This window comes from Hippocampus guttulatus, chromosome 2 (genome assembly GCF_054856545.1).
Source record: "Hippocampus guttulatus isolate MCC_2025c chromosome 2, RoL_Hgut_1.0, whole genome shotgun sequence".
NCBI classification, from domain to species: domain Eukaryota; kingdom Metazoa; phylum Chordata; class Actinopteri; order Syngnathiformes; family Syngnathidae; genus Hippocampus; species Hippocampus guttulatus.
The window spans coordinates 34,656,437-34,673,590 of record NC_141262.1 but is presented as its reverse complement, the minus strand read 5'-3'; the positions used below and the strand labels follow the sequence as shown (position 1 = coordinate 34,673,590).

Genomic DNA, 17,154 nt, shown 5'->3' with positions numbered 1-17,154 from the left:
CGCACTTCAATGAACAGCCTATTTTAAAACTGTTTTCATATATTTATAAGGCACACAGAATTGAGTGTCAACTCAACTCAACGCAACTGAATTTATAGAGCACTTTAAAACAACCTTCGCTGTATACAAAGTGCTGTACATGGAGCAAATATCATATATACATAGTAGTAGATGTGGTTGTGTTATGCATCTACTAGATGGAGCTACGCTAAAGGGAATACAATACTATACAGCTTTATTTATATCGAGCAAGGGTAGGGAACTCCAGTTCCTCGAGAGCCATATCCTGCCTGTTTTAAATCCCCCCCCCCCCCCCTACTCCAACCCCCCTGCTTCAAATGATCAACTCATCAGCAAGCCCTGTAGAAGCCTGAAACGGTCATGATCAATTGAATCGGGTGTGTTGGAGTAAAGAGAAATCTAAAACAGACAGGATATGGCTCTTGAGGGTCCGGAGTTCCCTACCCCTGAGAGTGAGCTTTCACAACCTCTGCAGCTATAACAATGCGCTTTACAGAACATTTAAAATACTACGTCCAACAAATCAGAATATTGATCTATACATACAGCGCATTGGATTATAAGGTGCACTGTCATTGAATGCTTTTAGGTGTACCTTATAGTGCAGAAAATACGGTAATTCAAATGTAAATGCACCTCATTGCCAGGGAGTGACTAAGGTAAGGAATGAAACTTCTGAATAGTAAATTTAAAAAAAGAGATAGACAAATGAAAAGCGTTGCTTGATCAATGAATAAAAACCTGTGGATGAATGACTCTCAAGTGTGGAAGCTGAAAATAATTAATCATTAACCCTGAACATCAAACAGTTAACAAAGATGTCAATTTAAAGCAATGCTCAATAAATATAATTACAAATGATAATACAATGGGAAAAAAAAGTCTGTTGGAATTACATAATAAAAAAGTATTGGCATGGAAGCACGCATTAAAATTATAAGATAAGATAAGATATCCTTTATTAGTCCCACACTGGGGAAATTTACAGCCTCCAGCAGCAAGAATGTAGGCAGAAAGAAGAAGAAAAAACAAACAAACACCGTCCAATTAAGTGCAATATATTTACAAAATGGATAAATCGCAGTGCTATTTACAGTTGTTTTCCACATCATTCAATTATTAAATATTATTGTTGCTATTTTTTATTCAGCAGCCTGACAGCAGTTGGTAGGAACGAGCGTCGGTATCTCTCCTTCTTGCAGCGCGGGTGTAACAGTCTCTGGCTGAAGGAGCTACCTAGTGCTGTCAGGGCGGGCTGGAGAGGGTGGGAGGGACTGTCCATCATAGCTTTTAGCTTAGTTAGCATCCTTCTGTTGCCCACCTCCTCCAGAGTGTCAAGGGAGTAACCCAGGACAGATCTGGCCTTCCTGACCAGTCGCTCCAGTCTCTTTCTGTCCCGGGCTGAGATGCTGCCTGACCAGCAGACAATGCCATAATGGATGGCCGAGGCCACCACCGAGTTATAGAAAGTCTTAAGGAGCAACCCCTGAACCCCAAAAGACCTCAGTTTCCTGAGTAGGAAGAGTCGGTTCCATCCTTTCCGAATCAGGGTGTCCGTGTTTGTAGACCAGTCCAGTTTGTTGTTCAGAAGAACACCTAGGTACTTGTAGGAGGTCACCCTCTCTATGTCCATACCCTGGATGTTCATCGGTGCTGGTGAGGACTGTTTCCTGCAGAAATCCACAACCAACTCCTTAGTTTTCCTAGGGTTGATCTGGAGGAGATTCTGTTGGCACCAGTCCACAAAGTCCTTCGTCAGTCCCTTGTACTCCCGATCGTCCCCCTCTGTAATGAGGCCAACAATCGCAGAGTCATCGGAGAACTTCTGAAGGTGGCAGTTTGGAGTAGCGTGCCTGAAGTCCGAGGTGTAGAGGATGAACAGGAATGGAGCCAGAACAGTCCCCTGCGGCGCTCCAGTGCTGCAGAGAAGCCTGTCCGACTCACAGCTCTGCAACCTCACGTACTGCGGCCGATTTGTGAGGTAGTCAGCGATCCATGCTGTGAGATGGTGGTCCACTCCGGCGTCCTGCAGTTTGCCTCCCAGCAAGTTGGGCTGGATGGTGTTGAAGGCACTGGAGAAATCAAAGAACATGATTCTCACAGTGCTCCCAGCCTTCTCCAAGTGTGACAGCACTGAGTGGACATGAGGAGGTAGATAATGGCGTCTTCCACGCCGATGCCAGGCTGATAGGCAAACTGCAGCGGGTCCAGTGCCGGGCTCACCAGCGGTCGAAGGTGGGCGAGGACGAGTCTCTCCAGCGTCTTCATCAGATGAGACGTCACTTTATTTCAGGTCACTTCAATAAAGCTGGATGTCACAACAGCAAGTCACTTGCATGATTTGTTTGACATTAACGAAAGAAATTATTCCATTTTATATTTTAAATTGTGTGATGTTATCTAATGAATTAATGGCAATGTTAAAAATTCGACTCCTATGTAAATTGTGGATGAAGGGGATCGCCATGTAAAATCTCTCCGAGGGCGCCACACTGGCTCCCCTTGTAAGTATGAAGGAGCCTTCAGGTGCGCCGGCAACTAACATCCGCCTTTGCCGACGCAATGTGACTAAATACAAACTGTTTAAATCCATTGATCACAGGTGCTGACCACATGACAGGCTCTCTGGAAACTCTCTGGTTCTGAGTTGTCCTTTTCTGTTTCCCAACACTGAAACTTTCACAAATGTGATTAAGAGCCGACCTAAAGCATAAAAGGAATTTGCTCTGACTTTATGTCGTTCCCCAAGAAGAATGTGACATCTCTGAACAGACTCATTAAATCGGCTCTATTAGATTTCATGGATCTGCTCATAGCAGGAGACAAAGGGGGAAACCAGAAACTGCTTTTACATTAAAGGAGAGATAAAAACGGTCCCTGTCAGAGTAATTAAATGGAATTTCAGCATAATAGGAAGGCATGGATCAATAAGGAACACTGCGGATGACATCAATGGCGCCGCAGAACGCACACTTGCATGGACACGGCTTTCCTGCAGCATTCGAGACTACAAGTCATACAATTTTGTGGCCCCGCTGATGGGACGACTTTTTCGACATTTACGGCAAACCCTACAAGTTCCTACAGTAAAAGTGCTCGTCTTTGCTTTTAACAGATAGCAATTGCTCACGATTAGAACAAGAGCAAGAGCCAAAGTACATTAACATGTCAGTGCGACAAGATCTTGATCATGACTAACAAAAGTAAACATCATCCATTGAAACAAATCTGCCCGAGAGCTAACGTTTGACCGCAACCGTCAAATATTTAGTATGTACTAACTGCACGGAATGGAGACGATACAAGGAAGCTCTCCATTGCTCAAGATGACAGAAATGACACTGAAGTATCGGATAAGGAAGCACCCGCCACAATGATATCACAATGACAAAGCAGCGTGAATAAAAAATACAATGCAAACAAGTTGGAAATTGCTTCCATAAATCAAAGTATTTGTCGCAATCTTGTCTTGTTAAAATATTTTTTGGGCTAATCGGTTCCCACTGTTTTTCCATCCAGGATGTGATCTCCTCCCTGCAGGACCGCCTCTCACTGCGCTACATTGAGCACTTTGCCCTCATGCTGGAGGCTGGTGGCCTTGACCAGTGTCAAAAGTTACTTCTGCTGCAGGAGAACCAACCCTTGACACATGTAAATACAACATGCGTAAAAACTGTTTGATCTAACTACAGTGGAACCTATGAAGTCAAACATAATTTGTTCTTGTTGATTTCCAGATTGTTCCTAAATCAAATTTCCTTTCAGAGGTCATGTAAGACTCACCTTCTTAACTGTGTCGGCAATGTTTCAAGTAAAGTTTAACACTTCCGGTTGTCAGAAAAGAGGTGTGAACCACTGTAATATACAACTAAAATAAAATAATACGACAGTACTCAACCTTTGGCAACACCAGAAAAGACCCAACGGGCCCGATTTACTGTTTTGCAGATGCAAAAACAGGAACATACTTGATTGCTAATGCATACAGATATCAAAACTACATGAGCTAACTATCAAATGAGACCCATGTAACATGACCTGGTAAGATGTTTTCAATCGAAAGAGCATCCCGAACTGTAGAAGGCACTTTTCACTTCCCGACTGAATGTTTTCTTCGTACTGTGCACACGTATTTGTAATTGTAAACCGTATTATACATCGTAGTTGGTGGCCATTTTATTACAACAAACTACCGTGATAATGTCCAGATTTGTTATGTCCCTCGAGGTTTGTTGAAACGAGGTTCGACTCGAATATAATTTGTCGCTGAAATTGTTATAAGTACCCCTCAGCATAACAATGTATCTTTAGTGACACGAAAGACAACAAAAACAAATATAGATCGACTTACAACCAAGACTAATTTCTCTGAAGTTTTTTTAGTTTGTCACAGAAAATTTTGAAGTGCTTCAGTTTGCCCGAAATATTGAAAGAATATATATAAATAAATGAGAGCGCCACTGCCAGCTACTGTAGTGCATGTGCAACTACACCAGGTCACACGCATCCCCAGGCAATGTTTTGCATTTTGTTTCCTGACTGTACCCGATGTGAACCAAACCATGATGTCAGAACCAAGGTGTGGCCTACCATTAGACCCATAGCAATTATACGATCATATCGTTAAAACTGGTCACCTGAGAGCAAACAAAACTACGACAAAACCAAGTTTGACACCCCTGTTTTTTGATGCTCACTGAGCAGAAGTCTCACAAGAATTCCTGACATATGACTGCACACGATATGGTTTGAATGGTTAGATTTTTAAATTATAATTTCCTCAAAACGTTTGTTTGAACTTCAAATTGTCCCACTTTTGGCGTGTTCAACTTAAGAGATTCCACTGTACGACTACCGAGACTGCGTGAGATGAATTTTAAATGGCGTCGCCCCTGTTCAACTATGAAAATAAAATAATAAAAAATCTATTCTGTCTTTCCGCAGGTGGTGCACCGAACCTATTTTCAAGGAATGAAGTGTCTGTTTCGCATCTGCTTCTTCCCCAAGGACCCAGCAGACCTGCTGAGACGGGACCCTGCTGCATTTGAGTACCTCTACATTCAGGTAAATCACTGGATGACGACGGATCCAATTGGCAGCCATTCAGCTTCATAATGCTGTTGGAGATCTGTCTCTGACGACTCAGACCTAGGACACCTCATTCAATCAGAATCACATTTACTTCTACAGTACTGTATATGTAACATGATTACCAATTCGGAGGTTTTAGCAATGAGCATAGGCGATTGATAGACGAACTGATAGACGAATGGCATGACTCAGAGGCGGGTCACAGTGTTTAATGGTGCTGTTTGCGATTAGCAGTGTTCTAAGAATTACATATCATGTTCCCACAGAATCGCAATGATGTAATCAAGGAACGCTTTGGCATGGACTGGAAATCTGACATCACGTTACGATTAGCCGCTCTCCATATCTACATCACTGTGTCCTCAGCAAGGCCCAATCAGAAGATCTCTCTGAAGCACGTAGAGTAAGTCCACGCGAAAAAAAGATGACGTCCATCAAAACGTGAAGTGTCTTTTATTTTTATCCTTGTGTACTATTCAGCCGAGCTGACTGATAAAATCGATCCTCTGAAGTTGCATGCCCTCTGTACAACCATCGTCACACATGATCCTAAGAATAACAACAGCTCAGAAAACAATAAATATTGCAATGACACATTTGGAAAGTATTGACAATGCTTCACTTTTTCCACATTTTGTTTAGTTAGTCTTGTTCCAAAATGGAATGAATTCATTTCCCCCTCATGATTTTACACACAACACCACATAACGACCACGTGAAAAAGTTTTATTTTATTTTTGAAAATGTATTACCAATAAAAACAACGAAATCACATGTACATAGGTGTTCACAGATTTTGCCACCAAGCTCAAAATTGAACTCGGATATAACATGTTTCCACTCATCATCCTTGAGGGGTTCCTACAGCTTAATTGGGGTCCACCTCTGGTATCACAGTTGTCAATGCATGTCAGAGCACAAACTAAGCATGACCTCAGAGACAGGATTGTCTGGAGGCACAAATCTTGGGAAGGATAAATGTCTGCGGCTTTAAAGTTTCCAATGAGCACAGTGGCCTCCATCATCCATACACGGAAGAAGTTCCTAACAAGCTTTCTCCAGCTGGCCACCCGTCTGAGTTGAGCAATCGGGGGTGAAGGGGCCTCAGTCAGTAAGGTATTTAGGAACCAGCAGTCCTCTGTGGATAGAGGGGAACCTTCCAGAAGGACAACCATCTCTGTAGCACTCTGTCAATCAGTTTGCCAAAAGGCACCTGAAGGAGTCTCAGAACTGGACAAAGACAATACTGTACTCTGGTCTGATGAGACAAAGATTGAATACTTTGGCGTGAATGCCGGATGTCGAAATCAGGCACTGCTCATCACCTGACCAATCCCATCCCTTCCGTGAAGCATTGTGAGGGCAGCATCATTGATGAAAGATGAGAAAAATATGAATGCAACAATGTGAAGAGACATCCTGGGTGAACACGTGTTCCACAGTGCTCAGGACCTAAGACTGCAGCCAAGGTTTAACTCCCAACAGGACAACAACCCTAAGCATGCAGCCAAGACCACCAAGGTTTCAGGACAACCATGTGAATGTCCTTGAGTGATCCAGAGCCCAAACTTGAATCCACTCGAAAATCACTGGAGAGGTTTGAACATGGCATTGCTCCATTTCTCCCCATCCAACCTGATGAAGCTTGATAATTGCTGCAAAGAGCAAAACCGCCCAAGGATGTATGTGCCAAGCTTGTGGCAGCATATTCAAAAAGATTCGAGGTTGTACATGTTGCCAAAGGCGCATCAGCAAAGGTTTCAGCACAGGCTGTGAATACTTACATTGTGGATATGTGATGTATTAATGTTTTATTTTTAATACATTTGCAAAAAGAAAAACGTCATTATGGGATATTGTGTGTATAATTTTTAAAAAAATATTCCACAACAAAATGCAACCATAATATTGAAAAAGTGAAATTCTGTGAATACTTTCCAGATGCACTGTAGATATTTTTGTTTCTGTTTTTTTCAGAATTACTTAATTTACCTTCAGGGATCAATTATCTATCCATCTATCCATCTATCCATCCATCCATCCATCCATCCATCCATCCATCCATCCATCTATCTATCTATCTGTCTATTTATTTTTATAGCGATCTATCTATCTAGCCATCTAAAGTAGGAACATTCTTAAAAGGAATTTAAAAAATGAGAATTTGCTGAATTACTAAGCAGACTCACATTTGTGTTATGTGCAAAGCAACATGACTCTAGTAAGTTAAAATATGACAAAAAAATGTGTTGTCCAGTTAAAAACAAAGTTTCATGATGGCAAGATGTTGTCACTAGAGGGGCCCTCCGTCATCTGTCAAAACAAATCGCTGATGCACCTCGTCATGTGTGAACATGTTATACATCTTTTAAAAGCTGAGTTTCTGGAGATTTGAATGGTACCCTACATGTTACAATTGTCGAATTTGAACTGGAACTTGGGGAGACCTCAAGCTTTGATCCTGGAGTGTTTTCAAGTCCTAATCAACATTCTAAATCCATTTTCAATGCAGATTTTGTGAAAATAAATTAGACGAACATAAGATTCGCCTTTTTCTTCTGTTTTCGAACATCCATAGTTCAGTGACAGGAGCACTTACACAGATTCTTACTGTATGGGAGAAATATTCATAATGATAACATTTTGAATATTTCATAAAGAGACCAAAACTATGCTGATACTCCATATGGTTCAAGAACAGCTACAAATTTACTTTGGGTGCACCTTTTTTCAGGTGTTTTTGGCAAAGTTGCCCTCAGCCTAAGGCAGGCATGTCCAGCTCCGGGCCTGGAGGGCCACCATCCTGCCTGTTTTCCTTCCCTCCCGGCTGGACACCCCTGGCCTAAGGGGTTAAAGGCCACCCTGCCCATGGATGGCCTTGGCAATGAATTGAATTTATTTTGCTGAGTAATGCATCACATTCACCGCTGATTTTTAGTTCATTCTTTAAAACCTCAACCTAGCAAATAATCAGCTTGTGCAATCATCCACAGTGCCTGTAATAACTTACACTGACAACGGAGGCTGCAAACGAGCCTCAGTGACATTCGTATGTAAATTCTCTCTCAGTCTCTGTTTAGTTATTCTATTCTTGTTTTTATTTATCTTGTATACACTAAACACTTTTTCTCTGTCACAGAAAGGAATGGGGTCTAGAACCTTTTCTTCCGCTCGCTCTGCTCCCAACGGTCAAGGAGAAGAACGTTTGCAAGATTCTGTCACAGTTGTTGAAGACCTACCAGCATCCGCCACCATCCGGCAGCAAGGTGATAATTCTGATAAACACAAAACACTTGTTGTAAACCTGAGGCAAATACAGGCTAAAACCTGACATTCTCACTCCACATCCATGTTGTACAATCAACCATAAAATAATCATTATGTGCTTGCCCATGAGTGCGGCCTTATCAATGATGTGACGACAGTGGTATTTAAGAACATCCATATTGGGCCACAAAATCAATTAAGGCCACATTGACATGTAGTTAAAAAGGAATGTTTAATGTATTGCGATTGGCTGGCAACCAGTTCAGGGTTTACTCTGCCTACTGCCCGATGACTGTCCGGATATATCGATGCATTAAGCAGAAATGTGACAACTGTAATGAATTTATAGGAATTTTTTTTTTTTTTTTTTTTTTTTGCAGAAAATATTTGCTTCGGTGCTCGATTATAAAAGACCAAAGACAAAAAAACCCACTTTTTTCTAAAAGAAAAAAAAAGTTGATTAACTATGCTCAAGAACATAGGAAAGCCCTCAAGGGCCATCAGTAAACTTGACAGTATCCTGACTCTGGCTATTTTTCATACTACTACTACGTTTCTTGGCATGTAGCACTGTTGCAGAAACAGAAACCCGCTGTAGTTTTTAGTCTGCCTGGTCAGTCTGGGTAAGAGCCAACTATAGCTCTGAAAAGCTTACCATAGGATGCAACTGTTGCAAAAGCGCTCGTTACGATTGTGCATGTGTGGCGCAACAGTGCCACCATGAGGGCATGGGGATAAAGATGATGTTTTATCACTCTCTTGACAGGTCCCTCCTCTTCAAGGAAAGCTGCAGTACTTGCGTGTCCTCAACGATCTCCCACCTTTTGGAGGAATATTGTTCAATACGGTTGGACTGGTAGTACAACTGAAGTCTTTTTATACAATAACAAAAGAACCGCAATTGCCAGCCCTTTGGTATTTTGTCAGTTAAACTATTTGACGAAAATATATATTGTGGGTTTGTCTACACTAGGATGAAAAACAATCAGCCACAACATTACTGGTGGGTCCTCGACATGGCATCAGTCATGTGATCGACCTGAAAAACAACCTGACAACAGTTCTGACCGAGTTTAGTCGGATATCGAAGATCCAGCTCTATCGAGAAAGCCAAGGTGTGGCTCGTGTTGAGGTTTCAATCCACGAAGGCAAGGTATGACACAATCTTGCAAGTTTTGTTTCAAGGATGTGTTAAATACAATGACGTACTCCTTGCGTTATTTTTTTGCCTTCAACCGTCCTGCAGCCCTTGGTGCTACTCATGGAATGGCCGGATGCCAGTAACTTTGCATGCCTCATCTCTGGCTACTACAAACTGTTTGTCGACCCCAAAAGGAACATCTACTTCAGGGTCTCTGGTCAGTTTCATCTGAGCAAGACAGGTATGTCGGAAGGCGTCTTGATCTATCGTGGCTCATTCCAGACTAGAATTCTGCCCCGGAACATAATTCATGTTCTAAAACATTCAAACTGTTGTAAATCACAAGTGAACACTGAATCGCCTCACATGAAACAAATCACATTGTCAGAATACAGCATATTGGTCGGCGTACATGACATTTGTTGGCTTGAGTGTTCAGTGATTGAAATAGCGGGCAGCAGTTGAATCAACATCCCACGGCAACATACTCTGTCTGTCACCATCTTGGCTCATCAGAATGAGATACTCATTCCTTTTCCAGCAAGCCAACCATAACATTACAAGAGTTCTAGTGTGCAATCTTTTGCTGTAACCACGAACATTTGCTGGAGCATGAACAAATCCACTGCTTTATGCTGTGTCTACCTGTGGTCTGCATACGAGAAGGGTTGTCATACCATCACATTCCACTCGAATCTAACCCTCAAAACTCAAAAATATTTCAACGTTCAACATTCATCACCAAAATAACAAATACGCCCCATGAGACCATCAACTGTCCGCCTCTGCTTTCCCATCTGGATCTTCTTAAAATAAACTCATTTTAAATGCCTCAAACTCTTCACTGCTCTGACAATTCTATCCCCAGATTACAGGAGCTCCCACCATTCACACCCACGTTCTGGGGCAACCGGCTTACCAAGTGGAGGGCGGAGAGGGGACGAGAGCGAAAGCTTGCACAGGGAGTCAGGGTCTTCAAGAGCCGTAGCCCCTGCAGAGTCTCAGCATCTAGGTCTGTGCCATTTCCACCTTCAAGAACAACAGTTTCAGGAGCTCCAAGCACACCCTGAAGCCGAGCTTGACATCAATGAGAACTGTATTTCCCAGGAGGCCACCGACCGGCCCCGCACCAAGTCAGACCCTACGCGGCAGAATACAGAGGCGGTAGCTGTGGTGACACCAAACCCACAGGTGGAGAATGCCGGATTCAGAATCCGTGCCCAAACATTGGCTCAATCCCAAAAATCACCACGGTACTTTTGTGACTCCTGCAAAGACAGGCACAAAAATGAGGAACGAGGAAACGCAGGGAAAACTTGCTCGAGTGCTTGCGCTTCCAGAAATGGGGGTGGAGTTGATCTCATGGCCCTGCCACCCCCTGGCAAGGAAGAAGATGAGGAGGAGGAGGAGCAGGAGGAGGAGCCACCCAACGGAGCTGAAAAGCTGCAACCACCACAACCTGCGATTGCTGCCCCACCACCTGGCTTCAGAGACAACAGCTCTGATGAGGATGACTCAAAGAGACGGAAGAAGGCTCCAACCAGTGCCAGGACTGATGCCGCCACTGTGAAACAGCAACATATTAAGGAGGACGTGCCTGTGACACTTATTGATAATGTCGCCATGAGAACAGTCCGAGATCATGCACAGGAACTTGATGATGCATTGGTATCCACCTTACAAGCTCTAGAAGCTTTGGCAGCTTCTGAGGACTACCCCCATCACCACCAGCAGCCAACACAGACTGCAGGTCAACAACCTCAGTCATGCTATGGTCCACACCAGGGATATCCAAGGGCTATCTCCAGGGCCCCTATCCAGCATGTTTTCCATCTCTCTCTCTCTCTCTCTCTCTCATCCAACATAACTGATTCTAATGAGCAGCATAATCAGCAAGCGCTGAGAAGCCTGATAATGTTCCTGATCATTTCAATCAGGCGCGTTGGAAGTGGGAGACATTTAAAAAATGCTGGACAGGGGACCTTGAGGACCCAAGTTAGGCACCCCTGGTCTACACCTCGGCAACAGTAATCTGATTATCACACTATAGAGCATCCCCTCTCTTTTCGCTACAGTGAAATAGCAGCCAAATCTCTTAGCCGCAAAAACACATCATAAAACGTGGAATCATTAAGGATCATACTTGGACAAATTAGTGACAAACTGAGCCTCGTCAAAAATGAGAGCAAAACGGATACAAGAGACAAAAGTCTTAATAAGCCACAACACTCGGTAACACAACTCCATGCAAAAGTCACCCGACTAATTATTATTTTCTACTAGGAATATTATACAGGTTTATCTTGGCACATCTGTCAAGCAAACAAATGCATTGCACGGAAAAGGCACAATTCTCTCTCTGGGCCACAAAAGCCCCATAATGCAGTGATCACTGAGAGGGGCAAAAACTAAATCCTGAAGGGATTTTAGGGAAAGGTTTTTGGTCAAATTTCTGCTTGAGTAATAAAAATCTTTTTTAATAGTAACGTCATCGCAATATCTATTCTCGCTTGCATCATGATCGTCCTATTAATGTACTTTTGTCTTACTCCTCAGGGCTTATTGTCCTGGCTGCTATTACACCAGAATCGTCGTTGGATTCAGGACATGAAACCAATTCTTCTGAACTGACAGATGTTTCTGAGATGGTCTCGGCAATGAAGCAAAACCAAAACCAAGCCTACCTGCTAACACACCATATCAATAAGGAAAGCCGCCTCTGCCGCCGTGATTTTCCCCTAGCTATCCCCGGCTGCACAGCAAAGACAATCGGGACAGGGGCATTTTCTGCGGGTCAGATCCGCGCTGGATGTCCTCCCAAGCAAGTAATCCTCAGTAAGACCGTTCCCTTTAAAGTCAGCCCCAGTCAAGACTCTGGGATTGTCAGTGGTGTCACAGAGCAGAGAGGCAATCAAGATCCCATTCCGAATGAACAGACACCAGAAGTGAAAGCAAACTTTGCCTCTACTAAAGCGAGCATCCCTGATCCCCTCCTTAAATTACCCGAAGAACTCAAAGTGTCGGCTGTTTCACCTTCAGCTCCAGTCACAAAAGATCCAAAGCTATCCAGCGCTTCAGGGGAGACACAGAGGCTAAATCTCCTCAACACCGCGAAGGAGAAGTCAACACCATCTGTTAATAAAGACAAAGCCTCATCCGTCCTCTTATCCATGGACAGGACTGCCTCAGCCAAGGTTCCCCAAACTATGTGCCAAGACGCCGAGACTGCCTCGAACGAGACCATGAAGCCTGCAAGTTCGACAGAATTTCTGCCAGTCGATGATCTCTTCTGCACATGCCCAGTGCAACAGGAACCTGGGCCCCAGTTAAGGATGAAAGATCCGCAGGTTCAGAAGGTAGTGGTGTTTCAAACCTCATCACCGACGGATGATGAGCGACTTCGCGCCAAAGGCCTCTTTGTGGCGAATAGCAAAGAAAATACACTAAGAATGGGCGTAGAGTGCAGTTTGACAAAACCTAGTCCGACAGTACAAACAAAGTATTCTCCTCACTTTCCTCCAACAGCAGAAAGAAAAGAAGGAGCTGAGAGCACACTAGATGGCGCCCTTGGCAAATCCCATTCTGAATCGCAGATATGTGCTACAAAGTCATTACCGAATTTAGAAGACAAAACACAGAGCCCGTCTTTGGAGAGAGTGTGTACACTACCAACTAAAGAATCAAAGAAAGTAGACGCTGTAAAGGGGAAGTCCCAGCGCAGTGTCCCCTTTTTGAGCATCAGAAACTTACTTTCAGCGACGTTCCCAGCGAGAATGAGAAGGGAAACAGATGAGCGAAGGGCACAGCTGCAAAAGGTTCGTCAGTATGAGTTGGAGTTCTTAGAAGAGCTCTTGAGACCCAAGTCCTCGCAGGGAGAATTTTTACCCCAAGGATCCTCACCTGTACCCTCGGGGACTCCTTGTGCCTGTCAGCTACGCACCAGCCCTGTCCTGAAAGCACCGGGTATCTCCAGAGAACAGCGGCGAAGCTGTGACTGTAAGAGGATGTGTCGGGGGATGAGACTACCTGATACACCAGTTGGCTCCTCCACAACAGAAACGCAAAATCGAGGCAGGGAGAGAACGACCGCAAAGACGCCTCCGACAAACTCCAAAGCGCCTCACAGTGATGGTGCTACCAGGCAAACTCAGAATTTAGAGGTCAAGACCGCACGAATACGTTCCATCAGCCTTGAGTCGAGGGAGCCCCGGGGGGAGCGGGGCAGCTGCTTGCCCACCAGTACCTCACAAACAAACTACGTGGAAGCATCAGAAAATAAGAAGCTCCAGAGGCGATACAGCATCGGAGAGTTGGATAACAGTACTAACGCGCCCGTTTATGCAGAGGTCAAGCCCAAAACCAAGAGTCTTGAGAAAGAGATGGAGCGAGTCAGAGCTACAGGATTAAGGCTGCCAACCCCGGTGGAGCCGGTTCATACGCAGTCTCATCAGCCAGACGGAAAGGGGAAAAAAGCTGTCTTTTACATTCAGAGCAATGAGCTACTGTGCGAAAGTAAGGAAGAGAGCGGGGAGATGCTGCTGACGCTGCCCAGTGAAGACAGCGACGACAAGGATAAATGCTGTTCCTTCTGTTTCTGCTACCGGAAATGTGAGGCGGCAGATGAGAGCAGTGAGAAGGACGAGCTTTCATACTCGATTCCGCTTCAGGTTCTTCCAGGCATGGAGATGGACTCAGGTACATTTCCCGTTGTCAGCAAGACCCTGCAGGTTCTTCATGCAGAAGTCTGCAGTGGAGAAGAAGACATAGAGAAAGAGCCACTGGCGCAAGAGATTGACCTTCGAGCTTGCGGCACACTGGAGGGGAGCCTGGCGAGAGTTGAGGCTCTACACGGGAAATCCTTTAGCTTGCCTGACGGCTTCCTAAATGCCCAGTTGGATGCTAATGAGTTACTCGCCATCCTGCGTCAGTGTGCGATCAGTCCGCAAGCCGAGGGCGAGGCTCGTCTTCAGCCCTCGCGGATTGCAGAGTACAAGCAGGAACTGGCAGTGCACTTCAAAGAATTCCGAGCATCCTGTCGCCGAGTGGCCAGCGTGGAAAAAAGCCCAACATGTATGCTTGCTGTTGTCACGGCCAGCTTTCAAGTGCTGTGCAATTTAACCCAGACCTTCATCAAACTGGTCAGAGGGGTTCGCACGGAGACTCAAAGACAGCAGCTGTTAAGAAAAGTTGAGGAAGTAGCTATTAACTATACTTTGCTCCTTCGTGCAGCAGAAGAATCGATGGGACATTCAAGCAGCCTGCCGACAAAAACAGTTAGTCCTCAAGTGTCCTCCGACACCGATAAGATGAGCTCGCTCACTCGACCCATCAAAGTTCTTCCTGCCAAGTAAAGACAACTCTTGCGGGATTATGAGCCAATCCAAAACAAGCTCATTATTAACTCATTCATTGTTTACATTTTTACTGAATGTGCAATGGATACACGGCAATGAAGATTGCAATGCAGCTGTTCCATCCCATGTTTACAGGCCCCAAGGTAGCCTTGTGGATATTGCTCTGAAATATAAAGATACACCAAAATGCACAAAATGAATAGAATAGTTCAACAGGGCTAATCACCTCATCAGTATATAATCAAAACAAATTAGTCAATATAACATGATATTTTATATGTAGTGTAAATCGGACTTGTGTCTACATAGAAAGTAATATATACAACATTTTGTGAAAAAAAAATGATCTATTTAAGAAGTAATAATTTAAAAGAACTATATATATATACATATAAAATTGTGTGTGTGGGTGTGTGTTCGCTCTGGACAAAAATATTTGAGATTTTAGCGAGTACTGTAGAATGCATAGTTTAAAGCAATGGTTGGTTAAATGGCACCATGTTGGTATGTGGAGCTAAATGTTGTCATGAAAATGTGATGTTTCTGTTGGCCATGTTGCACAGACAGTACGTAAGACAGAAATGACAGAGAGTTGGACAGTGAGACACACAACCGCAACATATTACACCGAGTCATGCCGATCCTGTAGGTATGCGCACACCTGCAATGGGTATATCATGTAGCAGAGATCCAAGCAACACGCCTTTCCTCTGTACAATAACATCCGAATGAGAAGGTGTACCCTCATTACACTTCATTCGCGTGCATTTTACACCATTCTGCTTCATATGCCACTTGCATCTCACTACTCGATCATAATAAGCCGGTTCAATGTAAATGGCTATTCGGTCTCAATTACAACAGACAATGTTTTTTGCAACTGTGCAAAATCACCGTATACTGTACTGTAAAATATGATGTCGTTTTCAACGCGCCCTTCCACAAGCAATGGCATAAGATGAATAGAACTTTGCACAGCTTCTGAATTTAGAACTCAAGTTGAACTATTGTGTAATTGAGTGTTTTTCTATCCCATCCTTTGCTGAAATATTCATTTGAGTCCGCACTAGTTTTACATGATGAGCATATCTAAAGCTTTTCAGAGTATCCCTTGTCATGTTAGGTTGTCAGGCGACAAATAAACTTGCTTTCTGTGTGCTGTTGTACATTGTGCAATCTAGGAAGTATATAAGAAACACACAAAGTAGTTTTCTATGTATTTTAATAAAACTAACACATCCGCCCTGCAGTGTCTGAAATCTTCTTTGTGTCTCACTCTCTTGTTCACACAAATGAATCAAAAAAGCTCTCAAAGGATGTGCTGACACAATATGAACAATGGACACTGTTTCAAGTTCTGTGCAACAGAGGTGTGATCGCCACCCACACTTCTCATATTCATTCTCATTGTTTAAAAAAACATGTGTAATGCATATTTATATACACAAATGAGTCGTGTTATATGCCGGTAAAATGATTAGTGAGAAAATTACTCAATTGTTTTGTATTCCCTTTATGTCCATGGCCGTGTTCCGCAGGTTACTACATAAACTGTAGGATTCATTTTATAAACTCAACATCCTCGAAATAAATCAATACCTTTGTGTACTTATTACTCATTATGCATACACTAAAAAAAATTGACTGACAAAATCATGTTCACAAGCATTCTCTTGACATTGTCCTTTATTGTAGCTGTGGCATTTTTGTTTAATTTTACCTTCATGAGTTCTCTTCTTTGGGAAGTTTTTAATGGATGTGTTTTCTCTATTTCGACGGGGTAAATAATACTCTGGCAATATGTAAAGTTCGATTCTACAAAGATATGTACTGCCCAGTACTCTAAGTGTAGATAGCGATACGAAATGCTTTTCAAATATAAGATTTAGCTTCTGATTTAGACTAACTATAGTAGCATTGTAACATACAGACAAAAAAGAAAAACAGATTCAAGAGAGTATAGGCAAATAAAAAGCATGACAATTTTTATAGACAAAATATATCAGACAATAATCTTGATACTATAATGAACATTTTTGTTTTGCTGTGGGCCTTTGTCATTCACAAAATGCCCTCCCCAATCGTGAAATGCATTGCTGTTTTTTTAATTATTGTTGTTTTTAAGAGCACCTTTACATTCCTGTCTTGTTTTCCTCTCTGTGATAGTCACTTTGGTCTTCTGTCTGTGTTAACTCATGTTATGTTTTGAGAGAAATAAAGGACAACCAAGAAACTCCTTCACATACATATGGAAATTACATTTCATGGCAAAGATGTCTC

At 43.1% G+C, this 17,154-nt stretch overlaps 1 protein-coding gene across 1 annotated transcript in view; it reads left to right on the top strand.

Moving 5' to 3' along the window:
* Positions 1–16,117, top strand: part of frmpd3 (FERM and PDZ domain containing 3) — a 107,626-nt gene extending 91,509 nt beyond the window's left edge. The window contains exons 9-17 of the mRNA XM_086105866.1: positions 3,541–3,672; positions 4,966–5,085; positions 5,379–5,515; positions 8,252–8,378; positions 9,146–9,235; positions 9,353–9,532; positions 9,626–9,761; positions 10,389–11,270; positions 12,077–16,117. Of these exons, the coding sequence (XP_085961992.1) occupies positions 3,541–3,672; positions 4,966–5,085; positions 5,379–5,515; positions 8,252–8,378; positions 9,146–9,235; positions 9,353–9,532; positions 9,626–9,761; positions 10,389–11,270; positions 12,077–14,871 (4,599 nt within the window). The 3' untranslated portion in view covers positions 14,872–16,117. The remainder of the gene's footprint in view (positions 1–3,540; positions 3,673–4,965; positions 5,086–5,378; positions 5,516–8,251; positions 8,379–9,145; positions 9,236–9,352; positions 9,533–9,625; positions 9,762–10,388; positions 11,271–12,076) is intronic.
* The last annotated feature ends 1,037 nt before the right edge of the window (positions 16,118–17,154 follow it).